Raw genomic sequence first — 16,574 nt, 5'->3', positions numbered from 1 at the left:
CTGTAGAGCCTAAAATATTTACTATCTGGCCCCTGTCTAGGGTATCTACCTTGGAGTGATTTCCTGGTTATAGGATATGTACAGAATGTAACTTTGCAGAATCAGGACAAATTGTTTTCCGGAGTGGTTGTGCCTGTTTAAATTCCTACCAGTGGTGTGCAGGAATTCTTCTTGCTCTATATCTTCATGCCTTGGTATTATCAAATTTCTTAACTTACGCCCATCTTTGGCATCTATGATCTTAGTTTTCATTTTCCTGATTACTAATGAGTTTGAATATCTTTTCATAAATCATTTGGTTATTATTATTTTTTTAAAGATTTTATTTATTTATTTGACAGAGAGATACACAGCGTGAGAGAGAACACAAGCAGGGGGAGTGGGAAAGGGAGAAGGAGGCTTCCCGCGGAGCAGGGAGCCCGATGTGGGGCTCGATCCCAGGACCCTGGGATCATGACCTGAGCCAAAGGCAAACGCTTAACGACTGAGCCACCCAGGCGCCCATCATTTGGTTATTTTAAAAGCAGTTTTATTAAGGTACAATTTAAATGCTATAAAAACTCAACCATTATTAATTGCATAATTCAACATTTGGTAATTTTCTAGTAAGTCATCACCGCAATCTAATTTTAGAACATTTCCATCACCTTAAAAATTTCCCTCATGCATATTTATAGGTAATCCCTGCTTCCATCCTCAGCCTTGGGTACCCACTGATCTATTTTTCTGTCTCTATATATTTGCCTTTTCTAAACATTTCATATAAGTGGAATCATATTAAAATGTAGTCTTTTGTCTTTGGTTTCTTTCACATAGTGTGACGTTTTTAAGGTTCATCCATGTTGTAGTATGTATTAGTAGTTTGTTCCTTTTATTTTATTTTATTTTTTTAAAAGATTTTTAAAATTTATTTATTTGACAGAGAGAGAGAGACAGCGAGAGCAGGAACACAAGTAGGGGGAGTAGGAGAGGGAGAAGCAGGCTTCCTGCTGAGCAGGGAGCCTGATGTGGGACTCGATCCCAGGACCCTGGGATCATGACCTGAGCCAAAGGCAGACGCTTGATGACTGAGCCCCCAGGTGCCCCTAGTTTGTTCCTTTTAATTGTTGATTTGTATTCCATTGTATGGCTGTAGCACATTTTGTTTATCCACTCATCAGTTGATGGACACTTAGATTGTTTCCATTTTTCATCTATTAGGAATGATGCTGCTATGAACATTCACGGATATGTCTTTGTATGGACATAGGTTTTTGTTTCTCTTGGGTAGATTACTAGGAGTGAGTGGCTAGATCATATGATAGCTGTATGTTGAAATTTCTAAGAAACTGCCAGACTGCTTTCCAAAATAGCTGTACCATTTCACATTCTCACTAGCAAAGTGTGATGGTTTGTTTCTCCACATCCTCACTAACATTTAGTATTGTTTATCTCTTTGATTTTAGCTATTCCAGTGGGTGTATAGTGGTATTTCATTGTAGGGGTTTTTTTCCTCCCCCTTGTGCCACTGGGGGGACCACAGGCCACCTCATCCCTACTCTCACAGCCAGGCTTGCTGTGGAATTGCCAGTTTCATTGTAGTTTTAATTGCACTTCCCTAATGACTAATGATACTGAACACCTATTCATGTGCTTACCGGCCATTTGTGTATTTTCTTTTTTTTTTTTTAAGATTTATTTATTTATTTTAGAGAGAGAGAATGCCTGTGCGTGAGCAGGGAGAGGGGCAGAGGGACAGGGAGATAAAATCCCCAAGCAGACTCCCTGCTGAGAGTGGAACCCCAGGTGGAGCTTCATCCCATGACCCTGACATCGTGATCTGAGCCAAAATCGAGAGTCAGAGCCACCCAGGTGCCCCCATTTGTGTATTTTCTTAAGTGAAATATCTGTTCAGATCTTTTGCCTATTTTTTAATTGGTTGTTTTCTTGTTACTCAGTTGTAAGCCATTCTTTATACATTCTGGATACAAGTCCTTTATCAGATATAGGATTTGCAATTGTTTTCTTCCAGTCTGTGGCTTGTCTGTTCATTGGTTTGTTCATGGTAGCTTTTGGAGCTTTTAATTCTGGTGTAGTCCAGTCTATCAGTTTTTTTCTTTTATAGATTGTGCTTTTGGTCATCTCTACAAATTCTTTGTCCAGCCAAAGACACAGTGAGTTTTTGCTATGTTTTCTTCTAAAGTTTTATAGTTTTAGGTTTTACATTTAGTTTATGATCTATTTTGAATTAATTTTTGTGTGATCTATTTTGAGTTAATTGGTAGAATGAACTGTGTAATATCTATTTTTTAATATTTTATAATAGTTTGTACAAATTAGAATTGTTTCTTGAATATTTGATAAAACTTGTCTGAAAAATTGTCTGATCTTGGTATTTTCCTTGTGGGAAGATTAAAAAAACAAATCAATTCCTTTACGATTTATAGGACTATTCAGGTTTTCTATTTCTTCCTGAGTAGTTTTGGTGAATGATATTTTTAGGAATATGCGCATTGTCTTTAATTTTTCAAATTTATTGTCATAAAGTTATTCACTGGACTCTCCTTATCTTTTTTTTTAAGATTTTATTTATTTATTTGAGAGAGAGAGAGAGAGAGAGAATGAGAGATAGGGAGCACGAGAGGGAAGAGGGTCAGAGGGAGAAGCAGACCCCCTGCAGAGCAGGGAGCTCAACGTGGGACTCGATTCAGGGACTCCAGGATCATGACCCGAGCCGAAGGCAGTCGCTTAACCAACTGAGCCACCCAGGCGCTCTGGACTCTCCTTATCTTTAAATCTGGTTTTAAAAAAATAAAAAAATCTGGTTTTATATGTGATTTTTAAAATTTTATTTTATTATGTTATGTTAATCACCATACATTACATCATTAGTTTTTGATGTAGTGTTCTGTGATTCATTGTTTGGGTATAACACCCAGTGCTCCATTCAGTACGTGCCCTCTTTACTACCCATCAAGAGGCTAACCCGTCCCCCCTCCCCACCTCCCCCTATATGTGATTTTTATTCCCCTTTTCATTCCTAACATTACTTACTTTGTCTTCCTTTTCCCTTTCTTTTTAAAAAGTCTGGACAGAGTTTTGAATATTATTATAGTCTTTTTTTTTTTAAAGATTTTATTTATTTATTTGTCAGAGAAGAGAGAGTGAGTACAAGCAGGGGGAGTGGCAGGCAGAGGGAGAAGTAGGCTCTCTACTGAGCAAGGAGTGTGATGTGGGACTCAGGACCCTGGGATCATGAACCAAGCCGAAGGCAGACACTTAACCAACTGAGCCACCCAGGTGTCCCTATTATAGTCTTTTCAAAGGACTGTGCTTTTTGTTGTTCTTTTTTGGTTGTCTCTATCTTTTCTTTGTCTTCTACTCTGATTATTTCTTTTATTTTATTATCTCCTATGTAATTGCATGTTTTCTGCCATTATTCTCCCCCACCCCCAAACTTATTGTACATTTAATCCATTAACTTTCAGTTTTTCTTTTTTTTTTTAACTCTGAGCTTGTAGGCTATGAATATCCATTGCTTCATTTTTTTATATAAAGCATTTTCATCTTTATTTAGTTCTAATGGTATTTTAAAATTTCCATTATGATTGCTTTTCTAATTCATGAGTTATTTGAAATTTTTGAAAATCTAATTTATTTAATTAAAAAACTTATCTTTTCAAAATTAGATCGTTAACCTAAATTCGTTTGGTCAGAGAATTTTATGTGATACCGATTCTCTGAAAATTTCTGAAACTTGTTTTAAGGTTTAATATGTGATCGATTTTTATAAATGCTTCAGGTGCGGTTGAGAAGAATGATTATTCTCTAATATTTGAATGCTCTGCATATGACCATTAAATTAAGCTTGTTATTTGGGTTGTTCAAATCTTCTTCATCTTTACCAAGTTTTTTTTTCTCAGCTCGACCTAATAGTAATTTAGAGAAGGCTGTTAAAATGTTCTTGAATTGGGGCGCCTGGGTGGCTCAGTTGGTTAAGCGACTGCCTTCGGCTCAGGTCATGATCCTGGAGTCCCGGGATCGAGTCCCACATCGGGCTCCCTGCTCAGCAGGGGTTCTGCTTCTCCCTCTGACTCTCTTCCCTCTCGTGCTCTCTGTCTCTCATTCACTCTCTCTCTCTCAAATAAATAAATAAAATAAAATCTTTAAAAAAAAATAAAATGTTGAATTGACACATTTACTTGTAGTTCTATTATTTTTTACTTAATGTATTTTGAGCCTATTTTATTGTGTTTTAACTTAACATATTTAGAATTGTCATATGTTTCTAGAGAACTGAACCATGTACTATGGTTCTTCTATGTAGCACTTGTCACTGTTAAAGTTGTAGTGTTCGTAGGATTAATTAGTGCATGTCTTCCTCATTGGAGAATAAATTCCAAGTGAGCAGGGATTATGTCTTTTTATTTTTATTGTTAGATTCATAGTATTAGCATATGTAGAAGGTACTTAATAAATATTAGTGGAGAGAATGATTTTGTATTTAAATACTTTATAGTGCTTGTTTACTGTAATGCTTTGTTTATTGCTCTCTCTCTCATATTCTCTCCTTGGATCTTGAAATAAGCCAAACTTTAGTAATTTTTAAAGATTGCTATTCTAAGGTATAATATTCATTTTCATTTGTATGCCACTAAAAATTATCAAAATGGTACATTTAAGAAATATGAGTTTTCTACTTAATTGATCTTTTATTAATGAACTTCAGTGATTCTTTCATTTTAGGAGTTTTTTTCTTAAATATCTCTAATATCTGTATATCTGTAGTTGCATATTTATAGATTTGTTATATACTGCTGTTTAACAAATCATTCCAAAGTTTAGTGGCTAAAAACAGCAAGAAAGATTTATTATCTCACAGTTTCTGTGAGTCAGGAATTCAGGATCATCTTAGCTGGTTTTCTGGTTATGGTCTCTCATGAGATTACAGTCAAGGTATTGATGAGGCTGCAGTCATCTGAAAACCTTACTGGAGCTGGCCGGGATGCTTCCAAGATGGCTCACTCATGTGGGTGGGAAGTTGGTCCTGGCTCTTGTTGGCAGGAAGGCTCAGTTACTGCCCACCTGGACCTCTCCACAGGACTGCTTGCCTGTCTTCCTGACATGGCAGTTGACTTTCCCTAGAGTAAATGATCTTAGGGAACAAAGTAGAAATAGCATTGTTTTTTATGGCCTAGCTTTGGAAGTTACGTAGCATTCCTTCTGCTGTATTCTATTACACAGACATACCTGTTACAGTGTGGGAGGGGACTACAGAAGGGTGTGAATACCAGAGTGAGATCACTGGGTCCTTCTTAGAGCCTGGCTGTCACTATAGATGTATGTTTATATATGTATGCATGCATATATGTCTGTGTGTGTATGTGTGTAAGTCTTAAAAAACTTGATATTATTACCTATCCATTCTCGGAGGCTGTGGTAGACAGAATTCTAAAATGGCCTCCCGGAGATGCTCTGCCATAACCCCTGGAACCTGTGGATATGATAAAGTTCATTCCCATTATTATGGTATGTTCTATGGCACAATCGACTTTAAGAGAGGGAGATTATCCTGATCTACTTCCAGTGGCCCTTGGAAACTGAGCTTTCTCTGGCTAGAGAAGTAGAAATCAGAAAGACTGTGAGAAGGAATGTAGGTAGGTGGCCTCTAGAAGCAGTGAGCAGTCCTCGGATGACAGCCAGCAAGGACACAGGGAGCTCAGACCCGTGGCTGCGGAGTAGTGGATTTTGCTCAGCCGGCACCTTGATTTTGGCCCTGTGAGACTGAGCAGAGAGCCCTGTCAAGCCCATCCAGACTGACTGCTAGCCTACAGAAGTGTCAGATAAGAAACGGATGTTGTTTTAGGCTGGTAAGTCTGTGGTAATTTATTACAGAGTGATAGAGAACTAATATGGTATCAATGCAGGTGTCTAATTAATTGCATTGCCTGATCTTTGTTTCTGGTTAAAAGGTCAAACCTGGAGTTCCAGATATCAGATAGAAGTTAGAAGTGGTGAGAGATAGGTAAGGCAACTGGTAGAATAAACTTAGATGAGCCTGGAGACAACGGAGGGAGTAAGAATGAGTCTGGAAACATTCTGCTGGCATTTTTATAGCTGCTCTTTCCTGATTCCCCGGTTTTGATTGATGTGAACGTCACTGAATCTGTGTAGATGCAGTTACAGCACCAAGATCAAAAGTGGAACTAGAGAAGCAGTTGTGCCGAAACAGAAGTAGCAGAGGAGAAAATCAAAGAGAAACTGCCTCTGCAGAATCACAGATGAGATTGAACTACAGGACTTTGTCCCATTCCCTGAGAACGTCAAATTCCATACTTGAGGAATATCTAAGCAGATAATTTCTGCATCTGTTATTACTGATGATTGGTAGTAAAGATACGTTTGAAATTTAAAGTTTAAAAGTTTACATTATGTGGAGGTCAAACCACATGGTAGCTTTCTCATAGGGGATCATGTAGATTAAATCAGTGTTTCTCAATCCTGTTTTCATTTTCTCCCCTTAGGAGCTTTTTAGACATTTTTTTTTTCTAATAAAGTCCTCCCCATGAGATTTTAATACCACAGATACACTGTATACCTGTTTATGTATGGTCTGTATATCTGTGTTTTAGATAGAAAAAGAGTAAAACCTCCCCCCTCCCCTATCAAAACCAGGTTTCACCCTTGGGGTCAAGATCACCCTGCTGAGAATGTAAAATAAAGATGCTAATGTGATTCGGTAAAATTAAGGTTGTATTTAAAGGGATTGCCAAAAAAAGTGTTTTCATATTGTAATCCTGAGGTTACTGGACTAGAGTACTGGTCCAAACTCATCTCAACAAAAAAGGATATAAGATCTGCATATCTTTGTTCAAGAGTACCTCTGGAAGAGTAAACCTATGAAGCACTGCCAAATCTTTATAACATCTAAGAGGGATGATTATACCCAGATCCTTGCTCTAAATACTAAGAAAGGATGTAGCACATTTTTATATTATTTGTATTTCCTGACTCATTTCCATGCTTTGTTCATGATTTAAGGCGGCCAGGTGTCCTCCTTGAGTGGATCAGTTTTGCTTTGGAAGTGACTATTCTACTATCCCCAAACGATGGGAGCAGAATGCCAGACTCCTATTTTGGCATCCTAATCTTTCCTCAGAACAGTTAAATATACAGTTCTTTTTCTTTCTTATTGGCAAGGTTAGCTGTGGCCTGCAAGATCACAGGAGCTAATAAGGCAGGGTTGTAAACTTAAATGCCTACAAGGGCCAGGCGTGTGATAGACATGCGTAAACAGTGAAGTACAAGACATAAATGCTTGATTAATCAATTTTGGCTGCTTACACTGCTTAAAACAGCGGCAAACATTTATTTTTCTTGCTCATGGGTGTGCAGGTCGGCCACGATGGGTCTCATCTCCTTCGAAATCTAGTCAGGTTAAGGCGCACTCCATGTGTAACAACAGCAGTAGGAGTACTAGGGAGAAATTTCTAATCGGCTTTCCTTGACCCTATTCCGCTGATGTGGTTTGTTTATCCTGCCCAGTGTTTTGAAAGGCAAGATAACCAGGCCTCTGTCCTAATACAGGAGTTTAGCAGATGTGGTTGATTGGATCATTGTTCCTAATTCTTCACTCACTTCCTGATTTAGAAATAAACATCTCTCTCCGTAAAGATTTCATAGAATCTTTTATATGGCACATGTTCTATGATGGTTAAATGCATGATTATGTCCCTTGATACTGTTTGATGTTTTTTTAACTGTGAAGCTTGGGGTACTTGTCATTTCCATGTCCTCCTGTGTTTTTCTGCTCTGTTCCCCTTCCTTCTCTTTTTTCGTCCCTTCCCATGTACTTGAAAGACAGCAGTTGTTAATATGAAATAAAATCTTCCACATGTTGATGTAACATAATTTAAGATCCAAGGTTTTTTTCACAAGGCAAAGTGGTACCTGGCCTTTCTGAGATTGTGATTTTGTTTGTTTGTGTTAGGATTTTGAGAATTAGTTATTTTTCAAATGAATTCTGTAGGTCTGAAGGCCTAATCATATTTCTGCATAGTTGTAGAGCAAATGGAGACAAATGATGGGTGAAGAGTGTCATTAAAAAAAAAAAATGATACAGGGCGCCTGGGTGGCTCAGTTGGTTAAGCGACTGCCTTCGGCTCAGGTCATGATCCTGGAGTCCTGGGATCGAGTCCCGCATCGGGCTCCCTGCTCAGTGGGGAGTCTGCTTCTCCCTCTGCCTCTCTCCCCTCTCATGTGCTCTCTCTCTCTCTCTCAAATAAATAAATAAATAAAATCTTAAAAAAAAATGATACAGAGTTTCCAGAGCTCTTAGATCAGAACCAGGCAGTCCTTACATTTTCTTGGGGGAAGTATTGGTTTGGCAGATGGACCATCCTGTTGCCCCCATCTTGAATGAGAGGAGAGTTAACTTGGTTTTAGGTCCTAACAGGTCCAGGTTTCACATTCATCTCAACCATTAAGTCTCTCTAAAGATTAAAATGACGAGGCTTCATTTTTAATTTAGTACAATTAGACTTTCTTTTCTTGGGAATAATTCTTTCTCCTTTGAACTAATTATTAATATTTGCTTCCTTGTTGATATTTGAGTGATCTTCACCACTGGTTATTTTCTTTCAGTTCTTTTATTTCTCAGGCAGGGTTGAAGCCCAGAATCTAAACTATATAAAGCTGATTATATTTTACTGGTGTCTTCTGTGTGTAGTAAATGTTGTATTCACTCTGAGTTTCCAAGAAGCAACTAACTGAGACTATTCTGGTTTGGCATGTTCTCTCTTTCTAACCACCATTGGAGCTGAACCTGGGAATTGAACACAACTTGAAACTTTGTGGTTTGGCTGGTAGAATTCAGAGCTAAACTATCTGAAGCTAAAAATTATTAATGTTGAAATGTTTTAACCCACTAAGTAAACCTGAAAAAATAATGAAATTTAACTCCAGTCAGCCCATCAGAATTGCATACAGCATAAATTTTTTTGAGTCTAGGAAGAGAGTGAAAAATATATGAAGAGGATCTGAGATTGCTAAAGAATTAGAAATTAGTTATTATAGCTTAAATTAATGTAATTATCCAACTTCGAATGCAAAGTAAAAACAAAACAAACAAACCCAGAAATCTTATAATGTTATTCACGTAATGTTCTACTTTTCCCTGGACTGTACTGAATAGTACATGAAAATAATGAAGTAGAAAAAATGCCAGTTATACTTGTTTAAGTTTTCAGATATTTTACGTGTTTTCTTTAAAGATGGAATAATAAGAGAATATCTTACATTTTCATGGGACTTGATATGTTACTGAATGAATGTTTTCATATGTCATTTCAATTAAAACAGGGGCTTGTTTTACCTTTTCACTAAAAATCACAAAGCATTTAAGGGGTTCAAGCTCATTAAATCTTAGAACATATTTAAAACCTGGCCTGTAGACAGTATGTATAGACAGGCAGTGAAGACTAACCATTTTTCATTTTTTAGATCCACTTCCAACTTTTACTGGCAAAAGTTACCTTTCCTCTGATTTCTGATAATTAACTTGATCCATGCTGTCTTTGATAATGATAAAAAAGTGTTTGGGGCTCTTTAAAACTAGCAGTTTTTAAAGCAGAATATGTAAGATGGTCCCTTAGGTTGTGGGAAAAAAATTTTGAACTTTTATTGTCATTTCAACCTAAAAAATGAAATAAACCTTAATGAGTATTTAATATATAGATTGACACTGGCATTCTCACTTGGTCTGTACGTCAGACTATCATGTGTCAGGAATAATCCATGAGGAAATGATACAGAAGGGTGACAGAGGCACCTTGCTGTACCTTTATTTTCAGCATCCTGGGATGAATTGTGGTTCTACATACCTAGTTAAGTGGATTTTGGATTTAACTAAACCGAATCTCACAAAACAAACAAATGTCAAAAAGATTCCTGCAAAGAAACTGTATATTAGAGTCCATACTGATAATGTGCTAGAAGTGAACCACATGCACAGACAAGTCAGCTGTTGAATCTCCCCTGACTAATGAAGTAAATCAATGACAATCTAATTCTATCTGAGAAGACATCCAAAAAATTTTGAAATTCTAAAGACAATCTGATATATGGAATTATATCCATTATCCTTTATATTGAAACTTTTGCTGTTTTTTGTCCCTTGAAATACTGAGTAATGATAGTAGGAAGCCATCATAATTAAGAAACACACAGGATAGGGGTGCCTGGGTGGCTCAGTCAGCTGAGCATCTGACTCTTAATTTCAGCTCAGGTCATGATCTTGGGGTTGTGGGATCAAGCTCCGTTTCAGGCTATGCGCTCAGCATGGAGTCTGCTTGTCCCTCTCCCTCTGCTCCTGCCCCTACTTGCATGCGTTCTCTCTCTCGCTTGCTCTACCTCTTTTTCTCAAATAAATAAATAAAATCTTAAAAAAAAAAAACATGGGATAGGAAGACAAACTTCCATAAGTTTTTAGTGACATTTAAAGTTATGTAATACATAATTCAATATCTAGAAAAATATCACTAAAATTAATGATAGATATTTAAAAGCCTCTTTTGAGTTTTCGCAATAGTAAAAGACCAAATGTAATACGTTATTAATAACATTAGGGACACACTTATTCTTCCTGTTGCAGTAAAATGAATGAAATAAAACATAGAAAACAATATGGCAACAACTTAAGTGGATTCTTTTGTGAACAGATACTGTCAGAAGTTATATAGAAATCATTAGAGATGATTTGAAGCATTAAGAATTAAAACAGATTATTCAGTGTGGAAATATGCTAAATAAAGTACAGAAGTTTCTACCATGACCCAGATTATCATCTTAGCTAGATTTTGTTTCAGTAATGAAATAACAGGAAGAACTAAATTTTTTGTGTGTGCCATTAAACTAAAGATGGGTCAGAGAAGATATATTCTCCCTAATAAGTCTCCTGAATATAATACAATGTTTATATAACTTCTTGAATATAAATAATTTCTTGAACATAAAACAATGTTTATGAGGGAATTTCCTGCGGTAATGGTAATGTTCTGACTCATAGGGGTTTAGATCGTGTGTATGTATACATTTGTTGGAACTCATCAGCATTTTACTGTATGTAAAGTTTACCTTAAAAAGAAAAGAACCATACATATTAAACTCATATTAATGATATACATGCTGAATTGTTAAGGGAAAGCATATTGATGTCTCTGGCTTACTTTAAAATGCATTAAGAAAACCCTGAGACTGAGGCTCGCTCAGTGGGTGTAGTGTGCCACTCTTGATCTCAAGGCTGTAAGTTTGAGCCCCATATTGGGTATGGAGATTACGTAAAAATAAAATCTTTAAAAAGCAAAACAAAACAAAACCTGAGCTAGATTGATGAATGGATAGAGGGATGGGTTGTTGGATAGATTAGTCTAGTCTAGTCATAGTAATGGTAAAAATGGTAAGTAAATGGTAGGTATATGGATGGACGTTCTCTGTGAGATTCTTTGAACTTTTCTGTTGCATCATCCTTAGGCAATCTGTAGCAACACAGAAGTTGATGTCAGATGTGTGGAGAGTGCTTCAGGATGGTATCAGTGTTGTTAATTTTTATAAAAACCTGACTAGTGAAGTGTGGAATCTCTGTAGCACTCTGTAATGAGATGGGAACTGACCATGAAAATCATTTGAATCCCAAAGGGCTTCTTTGGTGATCTCACAGCAAAGATTGTAAAAGAGCTGTTGAATTCTACCTATTAAAGATGGGTGAAACATGTTTTTAAATGAAAAGATATGTCAAACTTGCTGACCTTTGTTATATGACAAGTGGCTATGTAATATGCTTCATAGCAGATTAAAAATTAACCAACCACCCAAATCAGTGGTATACTCTGACAACATCCCTTTAAAGTAAAGGTGATGTTTTAACAATGAGTGAGAAAGTCAGTGCCTTTTTAAAGACAGATTAAAATACAGAGTGTTTTTAAAATCTTTGTTTGGGGGCGCCTGGGTGGCTCAGTTGTTAAGCATCTGCCTTCAGCTCAGGTCATGAACGCGGGGTCCTGGGATCGAGCCCGGCAGCATTGGGCTCCCTGCTCTGCTGGAAGCCTGCTTCTTCCTCTCCCATTCTCCCTGCTTGTGTTCCCTCTCTCGCTGTCTCTCTCTGTCAAATAAATAAATAAATCTTTAAAAAAAAAACATTGCTTGGAAATGTTTCTTTTATAATGTTATTTTTGTTGTCAAAGATGTTGTTTTGTGAAAACTTTGTTTTCTGCACACTTTAAAAACCTTGTAACAATATTTGCTATACAGTTGAAAAATCTTCCAAATAGTTTTTATTTTTAAACCAATTGTTAAAAATTTAAAATGCTATATCTTTTGATTATGTTGTAAGAACAACTGATTGACATGAGGAAAGATGGAAATTTATTAGCCAAAGTTCAACACAAACTTTTGCTAATTGATGAAAGTTATTGAAAAACGAACATAGTAAGTATGAGTGATGTATTTTAAAAATTCAGTTCTTACATTTTTGCAATTATCCCTTTCTCAACTACACAGCCATTGCATGTAAATACATGGAACTTAGGACCTGACATTTCAATCACTGAATGACAAAATACTTAAATAATAATATAATTTCATTTGTTATTATCATTATTATCATTGCTTCACTAAAAGTGTTAAGTTTTTATAAGAATGAAAAGATCTGGAGGCACCTGGGTGGTTCAGATTGTTAAGCGTCTGACTCTTGATTTTGGCTCAGGTCATGATCTCAGGGTGGTGGGATTGAGCCCTGCTTTGGGCTCCCTGCTTGGTGGGGAATCTGCTTGAGATTCTCTCTCTCCCTCCACCCCTCTCCCTTGCCCTGGCTCAGGCTCTCTCTCAAGTAAATAAATTGAAAAAAAAAAAAAAAAGATCTGGGGGCACCTGGGTGGCTGAGCCAGTTAAGCATCTGCCTTTGGCTCGGGTCATGATCTCCGGGGTCTGGGATCAAGTCCCGTGTTGGGCTCCTGGCTCAGCAGGGAGTCTGCTTCTTCTTCTACCTCTGCCTCTCCCTCTCCCTCTGCCTCTCCCCCTGCTCATGCTCTCTCTGTATCTCTCTGTCTCAAATGAATGACTAAAATCTTAAAAAAAAAAATCTGTACAACTAATAAGATATGAGGGGCACCTGGGTGGCTCAGTCAGTTAAGTGTCTGCCTTTCGCTCAGGTCATGATCTCGGGGTCCTGGGATGGAGTCTCGCATGGGGCTCCCTCAGCCACTTCCTCCCCCGCTCATGCGTGCTTGTGCATGCACTCTCTGTCTCTCTCTCTCTCAAATAAATACATAAAATCTTTAAAAAAATAAGATATGAAACTTTTTAAATTCTTATTTTTAATTTTTTGATCACTATTTTATATTGCTTTATATTATATAGAATGTATTAGTAAAATATTATGTATATAATAGATATACATACATTGGAAGACCATACTAAATTTTGTTTGTTTTCAGTTGGTCAGACTGTAATCAAAAACCTTTGGAGACCCCTTTTCACTGATTACTCATGATCTGGCAAACTGTTATTAGTAGCTACAATTTATTCTGAAAGTCTAAATCACTGTTTAGAGATTAAAATAAATCAGCACATAGTTTTTAACTTGTGAGCTTTTGTTTTTTTACTGTTGAGCCTTGATAAATGAAGGTTAGCTTTAGACTAAATTTTAAGACTGGTTCTCAAAAGTGTACAGCAGCATAATCATCACCTGGGAATTTATTAGCAATGTAAATTCTCAGGCCACATCCCAGACCTACTGAACCAGAGATGCCGGTTAATAAGCTTGCCAGGCAATCAGCGCTCACTTAAGTTTGAGAACCCCTGGTATAAATGAGGTAGACTCATGGGTCATCCCTTCTTATTTCTCCCTACTTCATGAAGTATCTAAGACAGTTTATTCAAATATTTATAGTCTGTTTCAGTCTTAGCTCAGACTTTTTCATCTCTCCCTGAGATTTTTTTCTCTCCTCCTTCCCTCTTGTTCCTTCCCTTCCTTTGTGAAAAATTGTGTTAAAATTATTAGTGTTATTTTTACAAAAGGGATAGTGTTTTGGTTCTTAAAATTTGGATGCCACAACCAGTGTGACAAATAGCATATGTTTAAAGGGGATATGTTTTTTTAACATTTTCAAATTAATTTTTATTAACTACTTCTAGTTGGACTTGAGAATTTCCTATTTTTTTCCATCTCTAGGCTCTTGATTTCAAATTATATAATCTCAGAATAGCTTTCACCAACTAAAATTTCAAAACACACTTCAAAGTATGCATCACGTGGATTCAACAATTGTTGAATTTTGTTACATTTGCTTAATCTTTCTCTGTATACACACACGTGTGTGTGTGCACATGCCTTTTTTTCCTGAAGCATTTGAAAATAAATTTTATACATCAGAACTCTTCACCCCTAAATTCTTTACTATTCACAATAAAGATCAAAGTAGCTTTTTAGGGGACTAGTACAAAATTGTTCTAAAAGGCCAATTCATAAGAAATGCTAATCCAATTATTAAAGCCTCTTAAGTATTTTCAAGTTCCTTCTATAAATGTCTTAATGAGGAAAAGATACAGAACTCCCAGTTCTGAATGTATAAATGCCCCCTCCAGCCTCTCTCAACCAAAGCTTTTCATTTGAACTACAGAACACAGAGCATGATTTGAGTCACTATTCTCTCATTTTTCCCACAGATGGTATCTAACTAGTATCAACCAGACACATAGGGGAGTTAATTCCTTACAACAGATGTATTAGAATGTTTAAGGAATATTCTAAGGAATGTTAAGGAACATTAAGGAACTCCAGGAACCCAAGTTAGTGGGACTGTGCAAGTGGCAAGTTGTTAAAAGGATTTTGCTTTGAGTAGCTTGTGATGTTTATATAAATACTTTTTTTTTTTTTTTTTTTTTAGATTACAGGCCCACCAGGTTGTGGAAAAACTCAGTTTTGTATAATGATGAGCATTTTGGCCACGTTACCCACCAACCTGGGAGGATTAGAAGGAGCTGTTGTGTACATCGACACAGAGTCAGCATTTAGTGCTGAAAGGTAGGAGATTTTATTCTTTTCCATTGTAATGTTTAATTTTGTAACTTATTTATAGCATGTAACATTTTCAAACAGGTTAACATTTACCTTTTCTTTATGAGAATGCCGAATGCTAGATGCTGCTTTAATTGAATTTTCCTTTTAAGATTAACACAGGAAACAGTTTTCTTTTTGTCTTTTCTATCGCTTTGTCATTGGTTTAAGTGCGGTTCCTGGATAAGCTGTGTTTTGCAGAAAGTCAGGAAGAAAGAAGTTTAAGAAACAGAGGGAGGGATGTAAGTGGAAATGGGGAAGAGGGAAAATTAATAAAAAAAGACAAAAGGCAAGGTGCTTTGTAACTAATTTCTAGTTGGAAGTAAAATATTAGTGAATGGAAAAGTTGCACATTTCAAAATACATTTTGATTGAGAAGTATTTCACTTTAATCTTTGTAATAGTATGGTATTCAACATAAGAAACGCATTGATAGTAAGTGTATCTATGCTTGGAAAGGAAAGATTTCCTTAGTTTGGCAGGGACCTTTAACATTCTATGAGAGGCATTTGGTTATTTGGGTAATTGTGTACACCTGAAAATAAGTTTGGTTTCCCCCCCCCACTCTAATTAACCTTCATGAGCAGGAGTCCTTATAGGTCTGGGGACTGATTCAATTCTGTTCTTTCAGTCAAGGAGTAGTATAGGTATAGTCCTTTGAGTCTGTCTTTAACTGTGTCATGAATCACGTGTCTCTCTTTATTTCTCTCTAATGATACTAGTTAGATCAAAGTGTATTCCCTGACCAGATAAGTTCCAAATGGATTATTTTGCCTAGAGTTTATTTGCTTTGTTCTGTGTTGCTTATTATCTATTCTAAGTATATGCCACAGATGTGTCAGTTTTGTGAGTTTGTGTTATATCTTTGTGTCTTCAAAGCCAAATCTAGTGACTGACGCATATTAACTGCTCAGAAAATGTTTGATAAATGAACGGACAGGCGTTACTCTCAAACTGTGAAATCCAGATCCCATTTCCTACTAAAAGGAATGAGGGTTCTTGGGGAAATCACTGCTTCTAGCACTGGTGCAGGAAATTTTTAAGTTGAGTCTGAAACATCGTATCAGATGGATGACAAGGAAGCTATCAAAGACTACTTAGGACTCAGGAGTCAACCTGACCAGGCGCCCACTGGCCAAAGATGAGACAAATTGACCACCAATAAGATAATAATGACAGTAGATTAAAACCTATGAAATATGTTTAAATTCTTGAGTCTGTAATATAAAGAAATGAAAAGCAGCTAAATCTCCAAATTTTGGAGAAGCAACTCATTATTTTGAAAATGAGTTAAAAAAAAGGGAAATCAAACATCTATTCTTTTTCTATATGAACTGTATTGCAGAGTAACAAAGTAACAAATAGGTCTTTTTTTTTTTTTTGACAGAGAGAGAGACACAGCAAGAGGGAACACAGGCAGGGGGAGTGGGAGAGGGAGAAGCAGGCTGCCCGCTGAGCAGGAAGCCCAATGTGGGGTTTGATC

At 36.7% G+C, this 16,574-nt stretch overlaps 1 protein-coding gene across 3 annotated transcripts in view; it reads left to right on the top strand.

The window, feature by feature from the left end:
* The window catches only part of RAD51B (RAD51 paralog B), a 567,235-nt gene that overhangs the window by 14,778 nt on the left and 535,883 nt on the right, over positions 1-16,574 (top strand). For all 3 annotated transcript variants that reach the window (XM_028122766.2, XM_028122656.2, XM_028122716.2), the window contains exon 5: positions 14,922-15,058. In XM_028122766.2, the coding sequence (XP_027978567.1) occupies positions 14,922-15,058 (137 nt within the window). The remainder of the gene's footprint in view (positions 1-14,921; positions 15,059-16,574) is intronic.

This window comes from Eumetopias jubatus, unplaced genomic scaffold, assembly GCF_037043125.1.
Source record: "Eumetopias jubatus isolate StellerSeaLion01/CBP00866 unplaced genomic scaffold, mEumJub1_p1.0 scaffold_7, whole genome shotgun sequence".
In the NCBI taxonomy this organism is placed as follows: domain Eukaryota; kingdom Metazoa; phylum Chordata; class Mammalia; order Carnivora; family Otariidae; genus Eumetopias; species Eumetopias jubatus.
Note: the sequence above shows the minus strand (reverse complement) of the source record. Positions and strands in the feature narration are given on the sequence as shown.